At 36.9% G+C, this 11,479-nt stretch overlaps 2 protein-coding genes across 5 annotated transcripts; one reads left to right on the forward strand and one right to left on the reverse strand.

Moving 5' to 3' along the window:
* Positions 1 to 352: 352 nt before the first annotated feature.
* LOC113356046 (receptor protein-tyrosine kinase CEPR2-like) lies at positions 353 to 6,083 on the forward strand. Of its 2 annotated transcripts, none has more exons than XM_026599050.1 (3): positions 353 to 946; positions 2,715 to 5,334; positions 5,440 to 6,083. In XM_026599050.1, the coding sequence occupies exons 2-3, from the start codon at positions 2,766 to 2,768 to the stop codon at positions 5,790 to 5,792; spliced, it is 2,922 nt and encodes a 973-aa protein (XP_026454835.1). In that variant the 5' UTR covers positions 353 to 946; positions 2,715 to 2,765; the 3' UTR covers positions 5,793 to 6,083. The 2 variants fall into 2 exon arrangements, with proteins under 2 accessions (XP_026454835.1, XP_026454834.1); XM_026599049.1 differs by lacking the exon at positions 353 to 946 and adding an exon at positions 1,682 to 1,890 and having other exon boundaries at positions 5,440 to 5,831.
* Positions 6,084 to 6,451: 368 nt separating this feature from the next.
* On the reverse strand, positions 6,452 to 11,188 carry LOC113356047. Of its 3 annotated transcripts, none has more exons than XM_026599053.1 (7): positions 11,035 to 11,188; positions 10,721 to 10,816; positions 10,204 to 10,250; positions 9,000 to 9,425; positions 8,548 to 8,760; positions 7,839 to 7,964; positions 6,452 to 7,740 (listed from the first exon to the last, which is right to left on the reverse strand). In XM_026599053.1, the coding sequence occupies exons 2-7, from the start codon at positions 10,746 to 10,748 to the stop codon at positions 6,517 to 6,519; spliced, it is 2,064 nt and encodes a 687-aa protein (XP_026454838.1). In that variant the 5' UTR covers positions 10,749 to 10,816; positions 11,035 to 11,188; the 3' UTR covers positions 6,452 to 6,516. The 3 variants fall into 3 exon arrangements, with proteins under 3 accessions (XP_026454838.1, XP_026454836.1, XP_026454837.1); XM_026599051.1 differs by having other exon boundaries at positions 10,958 to 11,042; XM_026599052.1 differs by lacking the exon at positions 11,035 to 11,188 and having other exon boundaries at positions 10,721 to 10,949.
* Between the last annotated feature and the right edge of the window lie 291 nt (positions 11,189 to 11,479).

Genomic DNA, 11,479 nt, shown 5'->3' on the forward strand with positions numbered 1-11,479 from the left:
AAAAACAGTTTCAGAGTACGGTGTTTCTCCCTCTCTCTCAATACAAGTCAATTCAAGTCAACACTGTTAAAGTCACTTTTCATTTCCAAAAAGACCAAATAGCAGTCTACCAGACCACCACTATCTGGTGTTACATGACCCACACTTTTATCATGACCCCAGTTATCATCAACATTAATCATCACACCATTCAAAAAATCAACGGTCTCTGAATTGACCAAAGACCCTCAAAGCAGCGTCGGCCACATCCAGTCAGTGTTCCTCGTTGTTTGTGCTGTAATTTTCATTTCACTGTATTTGTCATTTTCCCTCCATTAAAAAAACCCACAATCTGGCTTTATCAGAAACATATCTCCAGCTATCACAATCACCGTTCCTCCATCCATTAAATTTAAATCTATCCATCTCCAAAACAATTTCTTTGTTCTTACTCACTCATCTTCTTCACACCCGCACGAGTAAACCTTTCAGTTTTCTAATACCATGAACCCTGAACTGGGGTTCTTAAATTAGTTACTGATAATAAATAAAACAAACACAACCAAGGACACGTTTATTATTCAGTTTTTCAAAAAAGTTGTGCATTTAGTTTCTATCTCTCTCTGTAAAACTCCACCTCTTCGGGTTTGGTTTATCTCTGTCTCCGTCTCTTTCTAGTCTCTGTATTCATTACTTCTGTGAATCTTCTTCTGTCTCGAGAACTCCGCACAGAAGAATTTTCTTCACAAACGTCAAGAAATATTCAATGAATTAATTAATCAATACTAAGTTTGATGAATTGGTTGAAATCCTCATCTTTTAAGCTTAATTAGTAGTAGTATTTCTCGTCACGAGTTTCGTTGTAGGATAGTAGTAGTAGAAGAAAGGAAATCGGATCTACTGAAAACAGGAATTCAGTCTTTGAAGCATTCTCTCAGACTCTGGTTGGTTCGTTCTTCCATTTAAGGTAAGAAATTCATAACTTTTAACCTTTTCATGGAGTGATTATATTGGTTCGAGGGTTTTGATGATGTTGTATGTAGATTGTGGCAATGAGTTGAAAATGATCATGTTCTGTAGTTTCAGAGTAATCATTTCTACTCTATTGACGATGATTGATGAAAGTACAGAAGTGAATCGATTCTGAGTTCTAACTTTTGTTTCTTTTTAACTGGCAAACTTTTTTACACATAGTGATGGTTTCAGATTCTGATTCCCCAAAAGATGGTCTTCATGATAATCTTGTGTACTGACTCTGTCTAACTGAAATTTGTAATTATCTTCATTTCAACTAAATTAAATTCATAAAATTTTCATTTTCATTAGAATTCTGATTTTTGAGGTTTCAATTTCAAATTCTGGAATTTTGCTTTACTTCTAGATGATAATGAGTTAGAAACCAGAGACTAAAAATAAGCAATATCTTTTTTATTTTTTTGAAATGGAATGATATAATATGAATCTTTAATTGTTTGTATGGGTATATTTTGTGATTAAAATAATGGTTGTTGGTGATCCAACAAGAGACCCATGGTTTAGAGTACCCTAAAGGGTAAACATCATAGTTGTTAATTACATTTATTTAATATCAATTTCCTGGGTCCCACTTGAAAATAATTGTCTTTTTACTACAACAATTTTGTTGTTGCTTTACGTGAGGACTCCACTGAATGATAATCCAAATCAATCCCATACTGCAAAATCTCTTTAACAGCACCAAATGAGTTAGTTGAGTCAGTTGAAGAAGGTTAGAAGAAGCTTCATCCTTAGAATTAGGTCAGTCAAACATTATTCACAAATATTTCTCTATGAGTCAAGGTAGATTTCACCCGACTTTGGATACACCGTAACTTCGTTTCTGATTACTACTGGGCTTCTGGATCCTTGAGATGCACAAAAAGTTACAGGAAGGTAACTTTTGGGGGGTGACTTTCTTCATTCTGAGGTTGCTATCTACTTTGTTGGCATGGGACTAGTATTTCCCAAAACTATTTTGTGTTAGTGGTAGAAAATAGTACCAAGTTTGGAAAAGTATCTTTAAATTCTTGTTAGCAACTATTTTGTATGATTGTATGTTTTTAGTAATAGTGATAAGTTACTACTGTATCTGATTGATATGTTTTTGGATGGATCCAATTCACCAAGTAATTGCGATTTCGAAAAAGGCATTTTATGTACAGAAATCTATCACATGAAGTCTGTCTAAACATGTAATCTAATTTGTTCTTTTTGTGTTTGTGGTTAGAATTGCAAGCTTAGTTTTGCAAAACACTACTAAACACAGTAATTTCTTATCTTTCTTGTCTTCTTTTTCATCTTTTAGATGCTGCATTGTATATGATGTGAAGATGCACTTTGTCTTTAGCCAACTATAGCCGGCTGTCATTTGGGTTTTTAGCTTTTTGGACGGTTTGTTAGCGAAGGTTCTTACTTTAGAATTTAGCCATATTGGTTGAACTACAGTAGACTAATTGGTATTGTGAGGGATCAGTTGAACCTAAATTCTGATTAAGCTTTATTTTCTTGTATATCTGGTGTAACTGTAGTGTAAGAGTAAGTCCGGCGTTGAGGTTAAAAGACAAGTAATATTCCTATCACATGCAACATTAGCATAAATTTGTCACAACATGTACTTTAATCTCAAACAAATGTTTGGATAGTTTAACTTATAAATAATCGTTTCTAAAAATACGAAAACAGGCTACTAATTTTTTGTTGCAAATGTTTTGTTGCAGGTCTTTTCGGTTAACGAATGTGAAGCGATTGTTTCACCATCATCTTTCGCGATGTCGAAAGGTTCCTCTGTGTTTCACCGCTCTTTCCTTCTTTTAGCTATCTTTTCGTTTCTTCTTCATTTCCCTCTCTCAATATCATTAACCGTTGAAACTCAGGCCCTCCTAGAATTCAAAAAACAGTTACAAGATCCCTCAAATTCTTTAGAAACATGGATAGCAGACTCACCAGACTCTCCATGTAATTTCGAGGGTGTCTCATGTGATTTGAACTCTCGTCGAGTCACAGGGATCTCTCTTGAAAATAAATCCCTCTCGGGTGAGATATCATCATCTATATGTGATCTTCAAAATTTGACATCTCTTGTATTGGCTTCAAATTCTTTCTCTGGTGAACTTCCTTCCGAGTTGATCAAATGCAGTAATCTTCAAACTCTCAATCTCACAGAAAATAACCTCAATGGCACAATTCCTGATCTTTCTTCTTTGACAAACTTGCAAGTTCTTGATTTATCAGAGAACTATTTTTCCGGTAAGCTTCCTGATTGGGCTGGGAAGCTAACTGGATTAACTTCATTGAGTTTCGGCCAGAATAACTTCGATGAAGGTGAAATTCCTGAAAACCTTGGAAATTTGAAGAAGCTGACGTATATCGTTTTGGCTGGCTGCAACTTGATTGGTACAATCCCAGACTCGATTTTCCAGCTGAAATCTTTGGGCACATTTGATTTTTCGACTAACAAGCTGTCAGGGAGTTTCCCCAAAGCCATTACAACTTTGCCAAATTTGCAGAAGATTGAACTTTATGTGAACAACTTTACTGGAGAAATTCCATCAGAAATTGCAAGTCTCACCCTTCTCCGCGAATTTGATATTTCTAGGAACCAATTGTCTGGAAAATTACCTGCTGAACTTGGTAACTTGAAGAACTTGGTGGTCTTTCAATTGTATGGTAACAACTTTTCAGGAGAATTTCCTCAAGGTTTTGGTGATTTAAAACATCTTGAAGTATTCTCCATCTACGGAAACAAATTCACAGGAAAATTTCCAGCAAATTTTGGTCAGTTCTCTCCATTGACCAGCTTAGACATATCCGAGAACAAGTTTTCTGGTGAATTCCCTCAGTACTTATGTGAAAACAGGAAGTTGCAGTACTTGCTTGCTTTGGATAACAACTTCAGTGGAGAACTTTCTGATTCTTATGCTGAATGCAAGACTTTGCTGAGGTTAAGAATTAATAAAAATGACTTGTATGGTAGCATTCCAAGTGGGCTCTGGGGATTACCTTCTGCAAATATCATTGATTTCAGTGACAACAGATTTACCGGAGGAATTTCTTCAGAGATTGGTCTGTCTGCAAATTTGGGTCAGTTGTTTTTGCAGAATAACAAGTTTTCAGGTGAGCTTCCATCTGACATCGGCAAGCTTACTTTGTTAGATAGGTTAGATGCAAATAAGAATTCTCTCTCTGGTAAGATTCCGGTTCAAATAAAAAATCTGAAGAAATTAACGGCGTTGCATTTGGAGGAGAATTTATTAACAGGATCTATACCGAAAGAACTCGGTGAATGTATCAAGTTGGTAGATCTAAATCTTGCTTCAAATTCTCTTACTGGTGACATTCCTTCATCAGTTGCACATATGAGCAGTTTGAATTCCTTAAATTTATCGAGAAACAAGCTTACTGGAGTGATTCCTGGAAATTTAGATACATTGAAGCTGAGTTCGATTGATTTGTCTCATAATCAGTTAAGAGGGATAGTTCCTAATGATCTGGTAATGATGGGTGGAGAGCAAGCATTTACTGGCAATGGAGGACTTTGTATTGACCAGAAATTTGAAAATCAGATTGGTTCCGGAATTAGTGTGTGCAGTGGAAGTCTTGGTTACAAGAAGCATGCTGCAAATAAGCTTGTGCTGTATTTTATTATAGGGACAGCTTTGGTTATCATATTAGCTGGACTATTGCTTGTGAGTTACAGGAACTACAAGTACAATCTATCTCTCATGCAAAATGATGTAGAAGGCGGGTTCGATAAAGACCCGTGTTGGAAACTAGAGTCATTTCACCAGACTGAATTCAATGCAGATGAGATTTCTAACTTGGAAGAGGCAAATCTGCTAGGTAGTGGAAGCACCGGAAAAGTTTATCGATTAGATTTGAAGAAAAGCAGTGCAACAGTGGCTGTAAAGCAAATATGGAAGGGAAAGGAAGTGAAAGTTTTGACATCCGAAATGGATATTCTTGGAAAGGTTCGACATAAAAATATACTTAAGCTTTATGCTTGTTTGATGAAAGGAAGTTCTCATTTCTTGGTTCTCGAGTATATGGCTAATGGAAATCTCTTTCAAGCTCTTCGCCGAGAAATCAAGGGTGGGAGACCAGAGTTGGATTGGACTCGAAGACATAGAATTGCGTTGAGTGCTGCCAAGGGAATTGCATATCTTCATCATGATTGTTCACCAGCTGTTATTCACAGGGATATAAAATCGACAAATATTTTACTTGACGAGGAATTTGAACCCAAAATTGCTGATTTTGGAATTGCCAAAATTGTTGAAGAAACTTCCAAAGTGTTGGATTCAAACTGCTTCGCTGGTACTCATGGATACATTGCTCCTGGTAAGTTTGAAACTTGTTTTTGTATTCCTCTACTTGGAACTAATTCTTAGACATTAAAGAATTTATTTTCTGGGAAGAGACTGATCTGTTTACTGCTGTTTTCAGAACTCGCATATTCTCTGAAAGTGACCGAAAAGAGTGATGTCTATAGCTTTGGTGTTGTGTTACTAGAATTAGTAACAGGCAAGAGTCCAGTCGAAGCTGAGTTTGGTGAAGAAAGAGATATTGTTTACTGGGTTTCAACTCATCTGAGCTCCTTAGATGATACAATCAAAGTTCTTGATCCCAGAGTTTCAAGCTCGTTAGAAGATGAGATGATTAAGGTCTTACGAATAGGTGTTCTGTGCACAACCAAGCTTCCAAATTTACGTCAGAATATGAGAGAAGTAGTGAAGATGCTCGTCGATGCTGATCCTTGCTATGCTTGCAACACACCGAAAATTCAAGAGAAATGTTGATAAGTTTATGTTTGCAGAGAATCTCTAATCACAAGTATAGGTTCTGTGATTAGAAATTCTCTTGCTATATATAGTTTGCTGTCTAGGTACATGTTCTTATGATCCTATATATGATCAGGGAATTACTATATTACTGTTAGATAACTTAGTTTCTATGAATATGATGATTGCGTTGTTATGATGAAAAATATGGTGTTTTCCTGGTCTTCTAAACTGCAACTTACGCCATTTTTTGTGTAAAACTGTGTAAATATGTTGGTTATAATCTAACAAGTCTGCATAATCATGGTACTTTGTTTTTTTCATCTTGTACTGGTTCCTTCTTCATGTTCTCCCAGGTCTTCTGTAGAAGACATGGGAAAATCATCTTCGAGGATGCTACTGGCAATGTCTACTGGTTTGGCTGGTCCTTAACCTCCTTTTCAGCAGGAAAAAAAAAAAGAGAAAAGGGAAACCTTATGCAAACTAAAGAAAGAGTAAACCTGTATATTTTGCTGTTCTGCTGCGGTTCCTGCAACAAATCTTAGGGTGTTACTGCCCAGGTTGGTGCCACCACTGGCTTCTTGAAGTTTGTCTCTGAGTAATCAGCGTTGTTCAAAGCCTCAGCATATTCTTGCAAACATTACCAATTAAATCTCATTCTTATTATTCTACAACACTACACACAAAACTGGTTTTATTCAATATCTAATCACTTTGAACAGTACAATAAGGATTAAAAAAATCAGGTAACTGCTGATTTAGACGATTCAGTGACACGGTCAGGTTCTAAAGTTGTACTTGAGTTGCTAACATTTTTACCCACAGATTCAGGAACTGCTATGTTCATCTGGGACGATTCAGTGACAGGATCAGATTCGGGCGTTCTACTTGAGTCGCAAACATTGTTCCCCGCAGATTCAGGAACTGCTATGTTCGTTTTGGGAGAATCGGTGACAGGAACTGATTCTGACATTGTACTTGAATTGCTAACATTCTTAACAGCAGGTTCAGGAACTTGTTCTTCATCTATGTATGCGATGTAACGCTTATAGAATTCTGGATCCAGTTGTTGGAAAGTATCTTCATTGAGCCATGTATCTTGTTGAATGTACTTCCACTTGACCAAAAATTTGGTGTATGTTCGTCTAGTTGAAGTGACTGTGTCTTTACATAAAACGACTGAAATTCGATCTTTAGCAATTAGTAACCGACTTGGGAGCTTGATAGGAGGAACAATATCACCTGTTTCATGTGACAAGTCTTCCGCACTGAAAGTGTTATTGATACGATAATCAGGAGGCAAATGGACTTTATAGTCTTTGTCATCTATCCGCCTCAGAATACGAAATGGTCCAATTCGCTTCATATGTAGCTTTTTTGAAGGGAAGGACCGAATTTTCTGATATACCATCACCAAATCACCCACTTTGAAAACTCCATCCCTCTTATCAGTATCTGAATTTTCTTTGTTATCAGAAGATGACACGAGCATGCATTGTTCTTTAGCATGGATGGGTTTACTGTGTGTAGATACTAAAGGAGAATCCAATGTCCTTGTTGATGGATTGGGAGCATCTGAACATGCAATGGCTGGGGGTTGAGAATATGATGTCGTCTTGGTCAGGAGACTAGCAACATTAGTACGTGCAGTAGGCAATTCTCGAGAGTTCGGCACCGCCTTCGCCTGGAGACTAGCAACATTAGCACGTGCAGTAGGCAATCCTCGAGAGTTCGGCACCGCCTTCACCTGGAGACTAGGAGCATCTATACATGCAGCGGGCCAGGATTGAGGATATGATGTTGTCTTTGTCAGGAGACTAGCAACATTAGTACGTCCAGTAGGCAATCCTCGAGAGTTCGGTATCGCCTTCGCACGGAGACTAGGAGCATCTGTACGTGCAGAATATGGTGTAGCCTTTGTTGAGGGACTTGAAGCATAAACACGGAAGACGGGAGGATCCTGTCCCTGCGCACAATCATGGTGATAATCATGTAAATTGACTAGATTTACAGAACAGTAAAAACGTGCAATTTGTTCCTGATTTTTAATAGGAATTTTTCAACCTTACTGCTCCTGCTAGGCAGCAATTTTCCCTGTTTCTCATAGAAATCGTAGTCATCTAGCAACATTGTTGTCACTTGATAGCTCTTGAAAATGTCCAGCATCTGTAAGCCTTTCTTCAATCCAATCTGCAAACAGTAATCCAGTTGTTGACAACACATTAACAACATATTAATTCAAGTCAAGGATCGCTTCAAGCAATTAAGTATTTAAGTTCCTGCTGTATCCAGAACAGGATGCATCCAAGTTGCAGAATTTCCGAAACAGGATTGCTTCAAGCAATTAAGTTGCAGAATTTCTGAAACAGGATGCATCCAAGTTCCTGCTGTATCTTGTTTGTTACATTCTAGAAATGAGGATCCAATCTGGAAACTAGGTTGTAGGCCCAAAAGCATGTTATATTAAACAACAAAGATTTTTAAATTTCAGATTTTATTCAAGGGAAAAAACTGTTTTCGGTTTTAAACATGATGGTTAGTATTAAAAAGGAAAATAACAACAGTTCAAGCTTGAGTACAAGCATCCGAGTTCATTAGGTATTCTTTTGGTCTATATAGAACTCCTCTTTATGTACAACCCAGGAAAAGAGTAGATTTTTATCCATAGGTTTGAATAAAAAGTGGTTCACATCTGTATCACAAGCATACTGCAAAGAGGACCCATTTGACCAATCAAAACAGTGTAACAAGAAGGAGATGAGGGGGAAAGTACCTCCTGAGTATCCCTACAGTAAGTTACAGGCTTGTTTTCATTGAATTCATTTAAGATGTGTTGAAAATGATGATTCGGGATATCTTTTATTATGCGCCATTCAACAGGGAAGAATCCATTCCACCTTTCTAACTGCCAAAAGTCCATATTCTTATCAAAATCAACTGGTCCAGTCATCTCAGCGAGACCCACAAATTGCCCACTTCCATTCGCCTGCTAATAGCCGAAACAAGTCAAAAAAGGAGTAACAAAAAGCTAGGATGGACTTCATTAGTTTCCAAGAAGCAGATAACACCAGATTTAGTAAAAAAAAATTAACCAATAAAAGGGATTAAAATGAAGTACACAAAGAAGTATCAAGATATATGCTACGGCCAGGTTTAATAAGCATCAAAATAATTTCCAAACAAGAATCTTACTTAAGGTATCAGATGGTTAAAACTAAAACTTACCGAAAAGAAGAGAAAGATCGGACACACTTTGCGCGTCTCACGGGATAATTTATACGCATCATGATATACTGCATCCAGCTTCTTATTACCATTTTGAGTACTTGCCCAAACACTATACTTAATGCTTTTATGAATGTCTACTTCTTGGAAGGATTTTATGACAAAGAATTTCGCATTCTCATAATTAGTCACGAAATCTGGAAGATTATAATTGTCTCTTTGGACTCTGTGTCCAGACAAATCCTTCTTGGCTGGTGAAACTGAATGGTTTTGTTCTCCAACAGACCTAGGACCACGACTTGAGTCACACCAGGTCTTTAACTCCCCAAATCCTTGTCTGCCATCCAAAGCCAAGCCATTTGACTGGTTTCTCAAGGGATGGCTTCCGCCTTTGATGTTCTGAGAAGTTTGATGATCAGCAGGCAGCTGTGGAACAAAAGGATCATACTTGTTAGTGTAAAACATTTAAGATCATGTTAACCCAAGTTGCATCCAATGGCACAAGTACAATGTAAACAACCGCTCCCAAATCAAAGCTCAGAGCTGCACGATCCGACAGCAAAATTTGTTCCATATAGGCGGAGGTATAAGGACAGAAGCCAACTAATGCCAATTCACTTCAGATATAGGGGATACATATAAGCAAAAGTAAAAAAAATATCGGAAAAGAACAAGCCCTATTCCTCGATAGTTCTCTAATTCCTGTTTTCAACTCAATGTGATGATCATCTTATTAGACTAAACACCAGAACGTTATTAAAAACCAACGGCTCAGCAAAAGGGCCTTAAACTAGAATTTTACGAACAAATGATAAACAAAGTAGATTCTGGAATTGATGAATATAGCATACACCTGAAATTGACGGTAGTAAGAAGTAGATTCTGCTTAATATGTGGAAACATGATATTACAAATTACATGACAAGATCCTTGGCTCTTAATTTCTCCAATTCTAGATAGCACAACTTGTTGAACCATGTTAACTTTATCCACAATACATACACGATAAATTATAACAGCTTTTCCATTCTTACTAATAACAGGATAGGAACTGCTTCTACAGTCTTAAATCACAGAATATACACAACAGGTAATAGAAGCACAAGCAAGTCAGATTGGAAATTTACTCGAACATGATACAACAGGTATGTGGTATAAACATTAATTAAGTAGTCAGATGTGGAAATACTAATGTGGTACATACCGGCTTAAAGACACTTGTTGAATAAGCTCTTCTCGCATTTTCTTCCCCTGGATAGATTAGTTAAGAAAGTAAACATTAACCACTTACTAGTTTCCGCAATACCAAATGTAAGTAACTAACTATATGCTAAAACAAGAACAATACAATTACCCTAACAAACACAACACTAAATCTCACTCTATTGACGAATTAGTGATGAATAATGCTTTTAAGGAAATCAATCCTGAAGTTAAATAGCTTTTTACAGATTAGGTAACAACATGACCCTAGCTTCACACCCTGGTTTAAATTACATGCATTTTTCAAGCCAACTCAACGTCAATTAAGAAACAGACCATGTAATCAAGTGGATCTAAAAGCAGACAACAATTAAACCCTTCCACTAAGAATTTCACATCCTTACTAGTATAACTACTACTATACCAAACATGCGAATTACAGAGATTTAACTTGTCAATTTCATACAAAATTGTTTTACAGAGAGAGGGAAGATCATAAATAGAGATAAAGTTCATACCTTTCTGAAACCCTTTCTCTCGATACATTATTTTGATAACCCCCAGACTCCACAATTCACAAAATACTTGGGAATTTCAAGAAACCCAACTGAAATCTGTGAAAAAGATAGAAAATTGTTAAAGACAGACGGTTTCTGTTTTTTTTTTAAATCAAATCTTTTCGTTTACTGATAATAGAATTTCTTGGTTACAGAATTTAATGCCAATTTTGAGTGATTTGTTTTGAGAAAACATACAAATTTGTGCTTTTCAAAGCCGGAATTCAAGAATTATTGTTTTATCTCTGGTGTTATTTCTGGGTAAAATTATATACCTGACAGCATACCTAACAACTGACTATACGCCTCACTAGTAGGTCTTATACACGCATAGGGTGTGTTGGCCGTTACTCACTAGGTACCTACTAGAAACTCAAAACCCTAATCCCCGCAGCAGTAGGCCAGCCGCAAAATCAACTCGGTGTAGTTTTTCTGTTTAAACTTTGGAGCTTTGGGAATGGGGACTCTTGGTCGCCAAGTATTGTCAGTTGTCACCACATCAGCAGCATTAGGCACCGAGAAAAGCTTTACTAAGAGCAAGCATAATGGTGCATGAAAATTGGTTATGTTTCTGTCGTGGAGAGAATTACAATTAAGATCTAGACATTTTGGCAGATACCAAGTCCTTACTGGAAAACGGAAAAAAAAAACGTAGTTATCAAATTCTACCAACCATATGCTTCCTCCAATTCTGGAAAAGAGAGAAAGTATTTAATTTAC

Source organism: Papaver somniferum, chromosome 3 (assembly GCF_003573695.1).
Source record: "Papaver somniferum cultivar HN1 chromosome 3, ASM357369v1, whole genome shotgun sequence".
In the NCBI taxonomy this organism is placed as follows: Eukaryota; Viridiplantae; Streptophyta; class Magnoliopsida; order Ranunculales; family Papaveraceae; genus Papaver; species Papaver somniferum.